This window comes from Bos taurus, chromosome 14, assembly GCF_002263795.3.
Source record: "Bos taurus isolate L1 Dominette 01449 registration number 42190680 breed Hereford chromosome 14, ARS-UCD2.0, whole genome shotgun sequence".
NCBI lineage: Eukaryota > Metazoa > Chordata > Mammalia > Artiodactyla > Bovidae > Bos > Bos taurus.
In genome coordinates, this window is record NC_037341.1 from 60,146,916 (window position 1) to 60,161,010 (window position 14,095).

Below are 14,095 nucleotides of genomic sequence, written 5' to 3' on the forward strand. Positions count from 1 at the left end.
TTGACTAGACAGACCTTTGTTGGCAAAGTAATGTCTCTGCTTCTTAATATGCCATCTAGGTTGGTTATAACTTTCCTTCAAAGAAGTAAGTGTCTTTTAATTTCATGGCTGCAATCACCATCTGCAGTAATTTTGGAGCTCAGAAAAATAAAGTCTGACACTGTTTCCACTGTTTTCCCATCTATTTCCTATGAAGTGATGGTGGGAATACTAGACCACCTGACCTGCCTCTTGAGAAACCTAAATGCAGGTCAGGAAGCAACAGTTAAAACTGGACATGGAACAACAGACTGGTTCCAAATAGGAAAAGGAGTTCGTCAAGGCTGTATATTGTCACCTTGCTTATTTAACTTATATGCAGAGTACATCATGAGAAATGCTGGGCTGGAAGAAGCACAGGCTGAAATCAAGATTGCTGGGAGAAATATCAATCACCTCAGATATGCAGATGACACTACCCTTATGGCAGAAAGTGAAGAGGAACTCAAAAGCCTCTTGATGAAAGTGAAAGTGGAGAGTGAAAAAGTTGGCTTAAAGCTCAACATTCAGAAAACGAAGATCATGGCATCTGGTCCCATCACTTCATGGGAAATAGATGGGGAAACAGTGGAAACAGTGTCAGACTTTATTTTTGGGGGCTCCAGAATCCCTGCAGATGGTGATTGCAGCCATGAACTTATTAACAAAACAGAAAGTGACTCACAGAAAATAACAGAGTTACCAAAGTGGGGAGGGAGGATCAGGAGACTGGGATTAACATATACACCTATTATATATAAAACAGACAACCAAGAAGAACCTATTGTACCGCACAGGGAACTCTACTCAGTACTGTGTAATAACCTATATGGGAACAGAATCTAAAAGCCTGGATACATGTATAACACTCACTTCAATGTAGACCAGAAACTAACACAATATTGTAAATATCTTACACTCCAATAAAAGTTCATATAAATATCAGTTCAGTTCAGTTCAGTTCAGTCACTCAGTCGTGTCTGACTCTTTGCAACCCCATGAATCGCAGCACGCCAGGCCTCCTTGTCCATCACCAACTCCCGGAGTTCACTCAGACTCACGTCCATCGAGTCAGTGATGCCATCCAGCCATCTCATCCTCTGTTGTCCCCTTCTCCTCCTGCCCCCAATCCCTCCCAGCATCAGGGTCTTTTCCAATGAGTCAACTCTTTGCATGAGGTGGCCAAAGTACTGGAGTTTCAGCTTTAGCATTATTCCTTCCAAAGAAATCCCAGGGCTGATCTCCTTCAGAATGGACTGGTTGGATCTCCTTGCAGTCCAAGGGACTCTCAAGAGTCTTCTGCAACACCACAGTTCAAAAGCATCAATTCTTCGGCGCTCAGCCTTCTTCACAGTCCAACTCTCACATCCATGCATGACCACAGGAAAAACCATAGCCGAACTATGACTATGACTAGACGGACCTTTGTTGGCAAAGTAATGTTTATATGAGTTAATATAAATAACTTTTATATTAAAAGAAGTACCCAATAAAAGTTCATATGAATAAACTTTTAAAAATAAATTAATAAAACTACCTTCAAGGTGTTTCCCTCCTAATGACCAAGACCAACACATACACCAGGATTCAGAGCCCAGAGTCTGAGTTGCACTGACTTTTGGTTGCAACACCATCCTTTGGGCGCAGGCCCGGCCCCGGGTTGGCTGGCGGGACTGTGGTTGGAGATGGATACGCCCCTTCTCCCCGCCCCACCCCGCCCCGCGGCCGAGTTGATAAACCTGGACGCGGGGCCCCGGGGCTGTCCCCAGTCACCGAGGAGGAGCGCGCCCCTCGCCATGGCTGCGCGGTCGCTCCTCCTGATCCGCGGGGGGTGCGTCGTCAACGACGACTCCTCGCAGGAGGCCGACGTGCTGGTGGAGGACGGCGTGGTGCAGGCAGTGGGGCGCCACGTGCTGCCGCCCGGGGACGCGCCAGCCGGGCTGCGGGTCCTCGACGCCGCCGGCAAGCTGGTCCTGCCCGGCGGCATCGACACGCACACACACATGCAGTTCCCCTTCATGGGCTCGCGCTCCGTGGACGACTTCCATCTGGGCACCAAGGTACCCGCCCCCGCGCGCCCTTACACCCTGGACGTCCGCCCAGCTCTCGGCTGCCTCTCCGGCGGTCCCCGGACCCCGAGGAGCGCGCCGGGGCGACCCCGCAGGATGTCGGCCCCCAAGCTGAGCTCCCTTCTGGGTGGTCCTCCTCGGGGTGGCGGGGTGGGGGTGGGGCATCAGTTCAGCTTCGGCCGAGCCAGACACCCGTCTGATCCTCTCTTTGGATAATCTGACTCGTTTAAAGCAACCTATTCCCTCACCCCTGTTTCTCTACTCCTCTCCCCCGAACCCCTCCTTTTCTCTGGGTGTTCTGTGAAACTCCGAAATTCCTCCTTAATATGTTAGACTCTTTGTAGTCGACGCTCTCAGCCAAAACCAAATGAAAAATCCATTCACCCAGTAGTTACCGCCTTGACTCAAAAGTTAGCAGCGCACGGCAGGTGATGGTGATGAGCCCACGACATTCACAATTTTTACTGCCACCCGCCAGCCAGCAGAAAAAGTATTCATGCAAGGCCGACGAGGGTTTCCAAGAACGCTGTTGTAGAAACGGTCTCCCAGCGCTAGCTCTCCACCTGACCCCATCCCTTCTCCGACCTGCTTGCCTGGGGACATCAAATTCAGACCCTGATTCTTGGTGATTGAGCGCCTGTGGCTTTCACAGCAGGGTCGAAGGATCAGATTATAGATCTCCCCAGGTGAGGGAGGCCTGGGTTTCTCTAGACAAAAAGGCCTAAAGACTCAGCCTATGAAAATAACTAAAACGAAGAAAAAAAAAAAAAATCAGAAGATGAACAGGGCAGCTTACAGGAACCTGAAGTTAAAACTGCACACAGCTACTTTGGCTGGAGCCTGACCTGCACCCTTCTCGAGGCTCCCGTTGGGGCTGTGGTGGGAGAGCTGGCGCCTTGGAAAATTCAAGTAGCGATATCCTGAAGGTCTGAGCTCTCTGTAGGGGTTCTTTCTCGTTGACCGTGCTGTGATGTGTATGAAGCAAATCCGGCCGTTAGTCCAAATACAGGCTGTGCAGTTTCAAAGCAGTTATGAGGATTTATCCATTACCCTACCGATTTCTAACAGCTTTACTCTCTCTACACCTCTCTTCCTCCACGTTCCCAATCCTCTATGATTGACCAAAATGTTTAAGAAAAAAAGAACTATCTGACCTAGGTCTGGGGCAGGCTGCTGACGCCAACATTTGCAAAGCTTCCTCCTAGTTACTAATTATCAGGACAATGGTCAAGGTCTTTTATAGGAAAGATCAGTATCTGTTAAAGAGTATTCACTTCTCTTTTGCTAAAATGTGAAATTTGCTAAACTTCAACAACTTTATGTTGACATGTAAAATACATTTTTTTCAGATATCCAAGCAATTCACGATTGTAGAAAGTTGGGGGAAAAAAATAGGAAAGTAGAAAGAGGAACAGTATTACCCAGAATCTCTCACTCAGTGACAATGTTTTGGTTTAATGTCTTTATGATTTTCATATGCTTTATTTTACATAACTGAGGTGGTGGTGTGCATGTGTGTATAAGTGCGTGTACCTGTATATAGAAATCATGCACCCTGTTGTATTCAGTTATCATACATGCACTTTCTGTTGTCACAGACTCACCATTCACTCGGTGCATTGCTGATGGCAGGGCATTTCATTGACACCTTAGGGAGCTGCTGTTGCTGATCATCAGTCAGTCACTAGGCCCACTAGCATCATTCCCCTTGGTTATTTCCCTTTCTCTCATCCCAGATGAAGCAGCCAAGAAGGGTTAGGATGCTGTGGGAAAGGGACGTTCCTTCTCTCTCAAGATGATTGGTGCATGCCCAAAGATCCAGGGAGGTGGTTCGCAGTTTTCTACATGTTCTTGTCCATTCTGGGATTCCAGTTTGGAGAGGTTTACGATTCCATTACGGTAAAGAATCCGCCTGCAATGTGGGAGACCTGGGTTCGAAAGATCCCTTGAAGAAGGGAAAGGCTACCCACTCCAGTATTCTGGCCCAGAGAATGCCATGGACTGTATAGTCCATGGGGTCGCAAAGAGTCGGACATGACTGAGCGACTTGCACTTTCACTTCACTTCACACTTCCATACTTAGAAGACAGCTTTTTGTAGCATACTATTTAAAGAACTTACTGGTTGATTCTTTAGGTGTTTCTCACTTATAGAGTATAGTGAAGTCGCTCAATCATGTCTGACTCTTTGCGACCCCGTGGACTGTGGCCTACCAGGCTTCTCCGTCCATGGGATTCTCCAGGCAAGAATACTGGAGTGGGTTACCATTTCCTTCTCCAGGAGATCTTCCCGACCCAGGGATCAAACCCGGGTCTCCCACATCGGAGACAGACGCTTTAACCTCTGAGCCACCAGGGAAAAACATTAAAGGAAAACATGTTTTTCATGAGCTTAGAATTGCAGCAGAAAATGATATGGTCAGAGATAAGGTCAAAGACTGAGCAAAGACTAAATGCATGTTGAACATTAAACAGTACTCACAAAAGGGCAAAGTTGCAAAAGTTTACTTTGAAATCGGTTGGTTGGATCCCAGGAGATACTCACCCTCCTACCCCCACTCCCTAAACAGATGAGACTTCATAACAGGGAACCAGACAGGTAAATAGAGATAAACATGAGCATTAAAGTATTGGCCTGAGTTCTGAAAGAAGGCCATTATGAAGTTATTTTGTCCTCTTTTCTAGAGTCTTCACGATAATTCCCAACGCAGGGTTGGTGGTTTTGGGTTTGGGGAAATAGGGACAAAGAAGTCTTTTGTAAATGCTGGTCATATTTTATACTAAACTTGAAAGACATGAGTACTGTTGAGCAGCCTTTGCTTCATCAATCTGTGCTATGTTTTAGGCACCTTGCTAAGCTGTGCTTTGTCTTCCAACAATCCCAGGTGCCACTGTCTACCCTTTGCAATTAACGAAGCTGAAATGTAAGTCACGTGGCCATGGTTGCACACCTAGTAAGTGGCAGAGTGGTTCTTCAAATTCAGGACCGCCTGCTTTCAATACTAGGTTCTCATCCTTTCTGAAATGATGACTTTAAAAAAAAAATCTAAGGTTTAGATTCACCAAAGTGGCAGTAGGTAGATGAAAAACCTATATAAGTAAGGGGTATGTTACTGTGAGATGTCTTTTGTCAAAGACAGAGCAAAGTCAACCTTAAGATATACAGTAGCCTTTCACCTTCCCAGTGCTGCAGGCAGTTAAGGTTGTCAAAATAAATATACACTGCAGGGAGTGGGTTTGTGAGACATTTGTACCTGCATTTATAGCCACATCATCTCTAAGGGTACAGAAATGGGTACCTTAAGTACAGAAAGCCATAAAGTAAGAATGATATATCATGCTTTCAGGAGATGGGCCCCAAAAGGTTAGACCAAAGTGTGCTTCCTGCAAGCACCAGGCTGATCATTTATAATATCTGACAAACAGAAGGGATACTGTTTGTGGTGTTCTACGTATTGATCACTAGGTTGTGATGGAGCCAAATTTAAAAACTGAAATATAGGTCAACCAAAGGTTACATATGTTGGAAATCTAATTCATGTCAGAGGTAGGTTTAAAGCTTATAATTGATTTACTTAATTACAGGTAAAAGCCTTCCATCTGATATAACTAATGGTAATGGCATTCTGCTTTAAAGAAATCACATTTCATTTTGTTATTCTGTACTAGATATACAGTAGTCTTCCAATAATTTAATATTTGTTGTGAAAGACAATGGGATTCTTTATTCAAATGGGTATTGTAAATTAGATAAACTTGAAGGAATTATGATTGCTTTTACAACATCCTGTGATAAGAAAGTGAATTAAAAGAACTCAGTCAGTTTTCAAATATATATATATTTGTATTCAGACATAGACACAGCTTGGAGTGGGTGGACTCACATTAAAAACCTGGCAGCATCAGTGGCTGGCAAAAATATCATTTTTTTTTTAATTGAGAGAATGCAGAATACCTTTTATGTGAAGGACAAAAAGTCCTCAAAATGACCAAGAGAGAAAATTATACTTTGCTCTGGAACTTTTTGGTAAAATGCCATGATGGTGATTACTTATAATAAGGGAGTGGAAGGTATATGATTAAGCACACATTTATGGTTGTATTTATAGAGCTTCCTCACCTTGTAGAACAGCTGTGATTCAGAGAGTTTGGTTGCAAACCAAACCTCTTTTCTGTTGCCTCTCTTTTGGAGCGCCAGGATGGGTTTCAGAAGCTGTGCGGGCAAGTCAGTTCCTCTCTTGGTGTTGTCAATGCTTCCTTATCTGTAAAACAAAGCAATAATAGTGAGAACATCTTTGATTAAAAAAAATTTTAAGTAATGAAAAATATATATTCATCATTCAGGAAAAGGCTGGAAATTATAGTTGCGTAATATATATGAGTTGAATGAAGAAACTGCTCTTTTAAAAAAAAATAAAAGGAAAATACAAAAGAGTATAAAGAAAAATATAGCTAGATCGCCTACAGTTTCAACATTTTCCTTTCAGATTTTTCTTTTCTGGGAGGGACAGATGAACTTTTTGCCTTGTACTAAATTATGCCTTTGAAATCAGCCTTATTCATGAAACCTTTCCCCAGGATCTTCACTGTTGTCAGAGAATATGATTTCTGTGTCCTGTTGTCTTGTCCAAGACTGAGTCCCAGATCTTTCTCTCTGGTCTTATATCTCTTCTGCATCAGGCTTCCATTTCTGCCCGTCTGAATATGTCCCATAAGCGCCTCAGACTTCAAGTCCTCAAATTTATCCTTCTCTTCTAGTGCTTGCCCCATTTTTCTTCCTATCTTTCCCCTACTGTTAACAACTCCACTCTCACCTTGTTCGTGTTGGACATTTTGGTGGTATCCAGCTTTTTTTGGCTTGTGTATAACAATATAACGTAATTCATTGCTCAGATGCTTGATGATTGACGTGGAAATCACCCCACAGGGTGAAATGCCTGGGCCAGCATTGGATCCATCTTAAAAGAGTCTAACACAGACATCCAGATTGCCTTTCAGTTTATGCCCCAGTCCCCACCCACCTCTGCAGCAGCCTCCTAATTCCCGTTTCACTGCATCCTAGCTAATTGTGGATGTTGACTTTTAAAAAATTGATGCTAATTTAATAGGAAAAGCATAGAATTTCTTACTGTTTTTAAACAAGCATTTCTTTAATTGCTGGTAGCAATGGCACCCCACTCCAGTACTCTTGCCTGGAAAATTCATGGACAGAGGAGCCTGGTAGGCTGCAGTCCATGGGGTTGCTAAGAGTTGGGAACGACTGAGCGACTTCACTTTCACTTTTCACTTTCATGCATTGGAGAAGGAAATGGCAACCCACTCCAGCGTTCTTGCCTGGAGAATCCCAGGGATGGCGAAGCCTGGTGGGCTGCCGTCTCTGGGGTCGCACAGAGTCGGACATGACTGAAGCGACTTAGCAGCAGCAGCAGCAAGGATGAGCTTTGAACATTCTTGTGTTAATAGCTTCCATGTTCCAGCTGTAAAAGTGTGTAATTCTATGATTTCCATCAGTGGCTATTTACTGGTTACACATTTAATCTTTGTACTAATCAGAAAACAAAAATAAAACCATCTCAAAGATTAATTTGAAGCCACTCAGTATGAAGTAGGGCTTTGGCTCTATTGAGGGTGTTGTGTGTTAGGAAGCCTTTCACTGAATTTTATAGACTCTGGGACTTGCCTTCTTTCAGTTTTCATATTTGTGTTTTGCATGCTTTTCACTTCCACTTGTTTTCTCCTTCATTTATCTGGACCTCATGTCTTCAGGCTCTGACAGAGGTAGTCAGGAATCATGGTTTCCTTGATACTGCTATCAGGAAGGAAAAGTTTTCCTCTAACCACTTATGTTTAGTTTGGTGGGTAGCTCAGTCAGTAAAGAATCTGCCAGCAGTACAGGAGACCCAAGTTTGATCCCTGGGTTGGAACGATCCCCTGGAGAAGGAAACCAAGGCAAACCACTCCAGTATTCCTGCCTGGAAAATCCCACGGACAGTGGAGCCTGGTGGGCTGCAGTCCATGGAATCGCAAGAGTCAGACATGACTTAGTGACTAAAACCACCCTCTCAAAATAAACTGACAAAAGATAGATTTGAAAGAGAAAAGATAGATTTTTAAAATTCATGTACATTCAGGCCAAGTTCACAGAAAAATGTGATTCAAGAAGGCAAGTTAGAATTAGGGGCTTCCATATCACTTTGGGGCTTCCCCATGGCTTAGTGGTAAAGAATCCATCTGCCAGTGCAGGAGACACAGGAGATGCAGTTTCGATCCCTGGGTCGGAAAGACCACCGGGAGGAGGAAGTGGCAACCCACTCGTATTCCAGCCTGAAAACCTCCATGGACAGAGGAGCATGGCCCGCTAGAGTCCAAAAGGTCACAAAGAGTCAGAAATGACTGAGCACAGGCATGCCTATCACCTTAACATGGGAAGGGCACCTATGAGAAAACAAATGGCTTTTAGGAGAGACCGACAGGCTCTTAGGAGAATAGATGGAGATACGATATTTCATGACAAGATCTATTTAGTGTGGTGCAAGCTTCTAGTCTCAAGTAGTAAGAGTCATCTTCCTGGAAGGGGATTTATGACAATTCAATTCTTTTTTGAAAGGCTCTGCTTTCAGGCAGATAAAGGAGTTCAGGGAGAAAAAAAAAGGCATCTATTCTCAGATGCCTTCAGCTCAAAATGATTTTTATGCCACAATGGCATATTCTGGACCTCATCACTGCCATTTAATATGGAATAACCTTAAGTGATGGATTTTTAAAGTTCATAATTAGGTTCCATGAATTCAGGCAACAAATAGTTCTTGGAAACCCCCTAAGTGCCAGGCATTATGGTTGGGGTTATAGAGATGAAACCGTGATCTTTGTTCTCAATGGCAGACAGACTGGAGGTATATGGAGCTCTAATTTTTCCTGGCTTTGGTAATAAATTATATGCAGTGAACTTTTGGATGTGTAGGCTTAACTTGAATTTTGTGTGACTGTTTTTGAGTGAACACTTGCAATCTGGCATTTTCCCTTGTGCTTAGTAAACCAGTCATAATTGCTGACATCACTGGGCTACATTTCTGATAAGTGAGCTTCAGCACCTGCCCAGAGCCTTCCCCTCAACACTGCTTTGTCCTCTTCTTTTCAGTTGTCAAGTAGCAATCGAGGAAGGACACCTAACTTTTTCTGTTACATTTCATTGCCTCCAATAGAGAAATTGTGTTACAGTGATAGTAGTCATGAGTTCTGAGTCCTGAGGATCTGTTTACCCATAAATGCTTAAAATAAAATGAAGCAAATCATAATCTTAAAAAAAAAAACAAACAGGAAATTATTGGAGGCATAGATATAAAAATAGACTGTAATTCTGTTTCATTAAAAGTCCTATTTAACACTGATTAAGTAACTCAGCAATGGCCACAGGACTGGAAAAGGTCAGTTTTCATTCCAATCCCAAAGAAAGGCAATGCCAAAGAATGCTCAAACTACCACTCATCTCACACGCTAGTAAAGTAATGCTCAAAATTCTCCGAGCCAGGCTTCAGCAATATGTGAACCATGAACTTCCTGATGTTCAAGCTGGATTTAGAAAAGGCAGAGGAACCAGAGATCAAATTGCCAACATCTGCTGCATCATGGAAAAAGCAAGAGAGTTCCAGAAAAACATCTATTTCTGCTTTATTGACTATGCCAAAGCCTTTGACTGTGTGGATCACAATAAACTGTGGAAAATTCTGAAAGAGATGGGAATACTAGACCACCTGATCTGCCTCTTGAGAAATTTGTATGCAGGTCAGGAAGCAACAGTTAGAACTGGACATGGAACAACAGACTGGTTCCAAATAGGAAAAGGAGTTTGTTAAGGCTGTATATTGTCACCCTGTTTATTTAACTTATATGCAGAGTACATCATGAGAAATGCTGGACTGGAAGAAACACAAGCTGGAATCAAGATTGCCAGGAGAAATATCAATCACCTCAGATATGAAGATGACACCACCCTTATGGCAGAAAGTGAAGAGGAACTCAAAAGCCTCTTGATGAAAGTGAAAGTGGAGAGTGAAAAAGTTGGCTTAAAGCTCAACATTCAGAAAACGAAGATCATGGCATCTGGTCCGGTCACTTCATGGGAAATAGATGGGGAAACAGTGGAAACAGTGTCAGACTTTATTTTTCTGGGCTCCAAAATCACTACAGATGGTGACTGCAGCCATGAAATTAAAAAACCGCTTACTCCTTGGAAGAAAGGTTATGACCAACCTAGATAACATATTCAAAAGCAGAGACATTACTTTGCCAACAAAGGTCCGTCTAGTCAAGGCTATGGTTTTTCCTGTGGCCATGTATGGATGTGAGAGTTGGACTGTGAAGAAGGCTGAGCGCCGAAGAATTGATGCTTTTGAACTGTGGTGTTGGAGAAGACTCTTGAGAGTCCCTTGGACTGCAAGGAGATCCAACCAGTCCATTCTGAAGGAGATCAGCCCTGGGATTTCTTTGGAAGGAATGATGCTAAAGCTGAAACTCCAGTACTTTGGCCACCTGATGCGAAGAGTTGACTCATTGGACAAGACTCTGATGCTGGGAGGGATTGGGGGCAAGAGGAGAAGGGGACGACAGAGGATGAGATGGCTGGATGGCATCACTGACTCGATGGATGTGAGTCTGAGTGAACTCCAGGAGTTGGTGATGGACAGGGAGGCCTGGCGTGCTGCGATTCATGGGGTCGCAGAGTCGGACACGACTGAGCGACTGATCTGATCTGATCTGAAGTAATAGGCTTGGGACAAAACTGAGCATTCAGCTTTCAAATGTGCTTAGAGTCTACATTCCATGTTAACATTTCATAGAAGGATCTTGAAAACAACCCAGCCAGGGCTAGCAATTTTTTTGAGAAATGGAATTGTGCATGAATATGCAATCTGCACAGCTTTCCCACTTTGCTATTGGAGAAGTGAATCATCTTAATTATTCTACCTCATAATTTCTGGGAGAAATTCATTGGTCTCTCTTCCTTTCTCCCTTAAACATTTAAAGAATATTTATGTACTATAACAGGCATGAGGCATATGGTGATGAAACTACATCAACTAAATAAAAAAAATCTCTGGAGGATGGGATAAAAGTTCCCTAAAGCAGACCAGTAGGCCAGCCAGGGCTAAGATCATGGAACTGGGGACTTCCCTGACAATCCAGTGGTTAAGACTTCATCTTTCAATGCAGGGGATGCAGGTTTGATCCCTAATCAGGGAGCTAAGATTCCACATGCCTCACAGTCAAAAACCCAAAACATAAAACAGAAGCAATATTGTAACAAATTCAGTAAAGACTTTAAAAATGGTCCACATTAAAAAAAAAAAATTCTTAAGAAAAAAAGTCACTGGATTAGAGAAGGGACAAGGAGAAAAGAATGTGGGTGACTTGACTCTCTGATATGGAAAGGAACTCAGATCATGCAGAGCTTTATGAAGCTGTGTGATAACTGTTTTCCTTCATCCTAACAGTACAGGGAAGTCAATAAAAGATGGAAAGTGGCTAGCGTGACTGGGGACAAGGTGACAGTACACAAACTAACTGCTCTGGTCTGGTCAAGAGATGCAGGTAGCACTCTGAGCAGGGCTGGAAGTATGGTGACTCAGGGTGTATGTTGGGGAGGGGATACGTTTGCTGACGGATTGGATTTGGTGATACCAGGGAAGAAGAGAGGTAGACATCAAGGGTGCCTCTTGAGTCTGTGGTTTGCCCAGTTGGATGGGTGATGGTGTGATTAATATTTCACACTTGGGGAGGCAAGGAGTATGGCAAGGTACTGTGGGACATTTCTTTTAAAGTATTTTTATTTATTTTAAATTTCATTTATTTATGTTTTATTTTTGGCCTTGGTAGATCTTCGTTGCTTCATTCGGGCTTTCTCTAGTTGTGGTGCGTGGGTTCTCACTATGGTGGCTTCTCTAATTGTGGAGCACCAGCTCTAGAGTGCATGGGCTCTGTTGCCCCTCAGCATGAGGGATCTTCCAGGACCAGGGATCAAACCCATGTAACCGGTACTGGCAGGTGGACTCCCACCCACTGGACCACCAGGGAAGTCCCTGTGGAGGACGTCTTTTTACAAAGCTGGTTATGCTTCTGAAGTTAGAATATAAACTGGAATCATGAAATTTGCTTTCCTAAGTCTTAGTGACTATGAGAAAGTTGAAAATTCAGCCAAGTGTTTTTCTCCCTAAGGCTCAAATGTCCTGTTGGATTTCTTTTTGATTCATTTGGGTTGAGCAAGTCCTGTAATAAATTTTAATGAAACAAAGTCACTTATTCCAAGATGAGCTTAGAAATGAAAATTCAGCAGGCCCATAAAAGAAAACACTTGAGATGCTTTCAATAATTATTTATACTCTAATACAGTCTTAAGTAAAATCTTGTGTTATGTAATATTATAACCCTACTGTTGGTTAGAGTTTATCCCAATTTATGTTCGGTCACAGAAAGGAGATCAAACCAGTCAATCCTAAAGGAAATCAACCCTGAATATTCATTGGAAGGACTGATGCTGAAGCTGAAGCTCCAATACTTTGGCTAGCTAATGTGAATAGCCAACTCTTTGGAAAAGACCCTGATGCTGGGAAAAACTGAATGCAAAAGGAGAAGAGAGAGGCAGAGGATGAGATAGGTAGTATTGCTAACTCAATGAGATAGTATCACTAACTCAATGGACATGAATCTGAGCAAACTCCGGGAGGTGGTGAAGGACAGAGGAATCTGGTGTGCTGCAGTCCATGGGGTCTCAAAGCGTCAGACACGACTTAGAGACTGAACAATAAGGTTTGCACATAAGACAGCAAGTGCATGCTCTTCTCTCCCTAAGAGAAGGTTTTAGACAAATTAGAAGGTTTTCAAGGGAGAACAGCCAAAGTAATGAGGCGCTGAAAGAACTGATATATGAGCCAAGATTAGAAGAGGTAAATGCGTTTTGTTTGGCTAACTGACAAATAAAGGTGAAGTCAATCATCAGTAAGTACAAAGGAAACAATTAGGTTTTGTATGAAAATATGAAAGGAATTTTCTCTTTCCTGGTTTTCCCTCCCCTAAACTCTCTTTATTCTTCAAATGTTGATTCTGGCGAACATGTTGTGAAATGAATGTAAAGCAACGGATGTTAAAAGTAATTCAGTGAATACTGACAATCTACAAAGTGAGCTAGGAATGCAATGTTCTGATGAGTTGATTTGCTGGATAAAGTTAATTATCCTGTGAATAGTAGCTGTGTGGAAGCAAAAAGCATCAAGATAGAGCTTTTCCTTGTAACTCTTTCAGGAGCACATTATTTCAGTGACATTTCTCAAAATGATGAACATGACATGAGCTTAATAAAATTTCATTTCCTTTGTGAATTTACAATTCATAGTTCAATAAGATTTGTTTTGTTTTGGTATGGTCTTGGGTTTCCTAAATGGTTGATTTATTTTACCAACCTGTGCATTTCTCCAAGTAAAGACTCACTGATGCACTGGGACAATAGGCTGGAAACCGTCACACTGAATTGAAGACTGGGTAAGGGGACAAGGCCTGCATGGGGTTGAGGCACAGAGTAGGCAGAAGGTAAGACCTCCTGGACAAAGCTGCAGCCTCCTCCGTGTTCCCAATGAGAATTGCCAACTGTGTGACCCTGGAGAGCCATTTGACATCTCTGAGCCTCAGTATCCTCAACTGTAAAATAAGAAAAGCAATTTCTATCTCTCAGGACTGTAGCAAGGCATCATTCAATGAGTTAATGTACATAAGATGCTTAACACACAGAGAACAAGATGGCGGAGGAGTAGGTGGACGTGGAGTACATCTCTCTCCACGGATACATCAGGGATACGCCTTCAGACACAGAAGTGCATGCAGAACACCAGCTGAGAGCAGGCAGGAGTACCTGACCAGCGGAAAAGAAGATATAGGACCACACAAAACTCAGTAGGTCGAAGGAACTGGGGGGGAAACAGGAGTATTAGCAGGACTGGACCTGCCCTCGGCGGGTGGGGG

At 43.1% G+C, this 14,095-nt stretch overlaps 1 protein-coding gene across 1 annotated transcript in view; it reads left to right on the top strand.

Annotated features, from left to right (window-relative positions):
• The first annotated feature begins 1,805 nt into the window (after nt 1-1,805).
• The window catches only part of DPYS (dihydropyrimidinase), a 90,535-nt gene continuing 78,245 nt past the window's right edge, over nt 1,806-14,095 (top strand). The window contains exon 1 of the mRNA NM_001192214.3: nt 1,806-2,078. Coding sequence (NP_001179143.3) covers nt 1,815-2,078 — 264 coding nt within the window. The 5' untranslated portion in view covers nt 1,806-1,814. The remainder of the gene's footprint in view (nt 2,079-14,095) is intronic.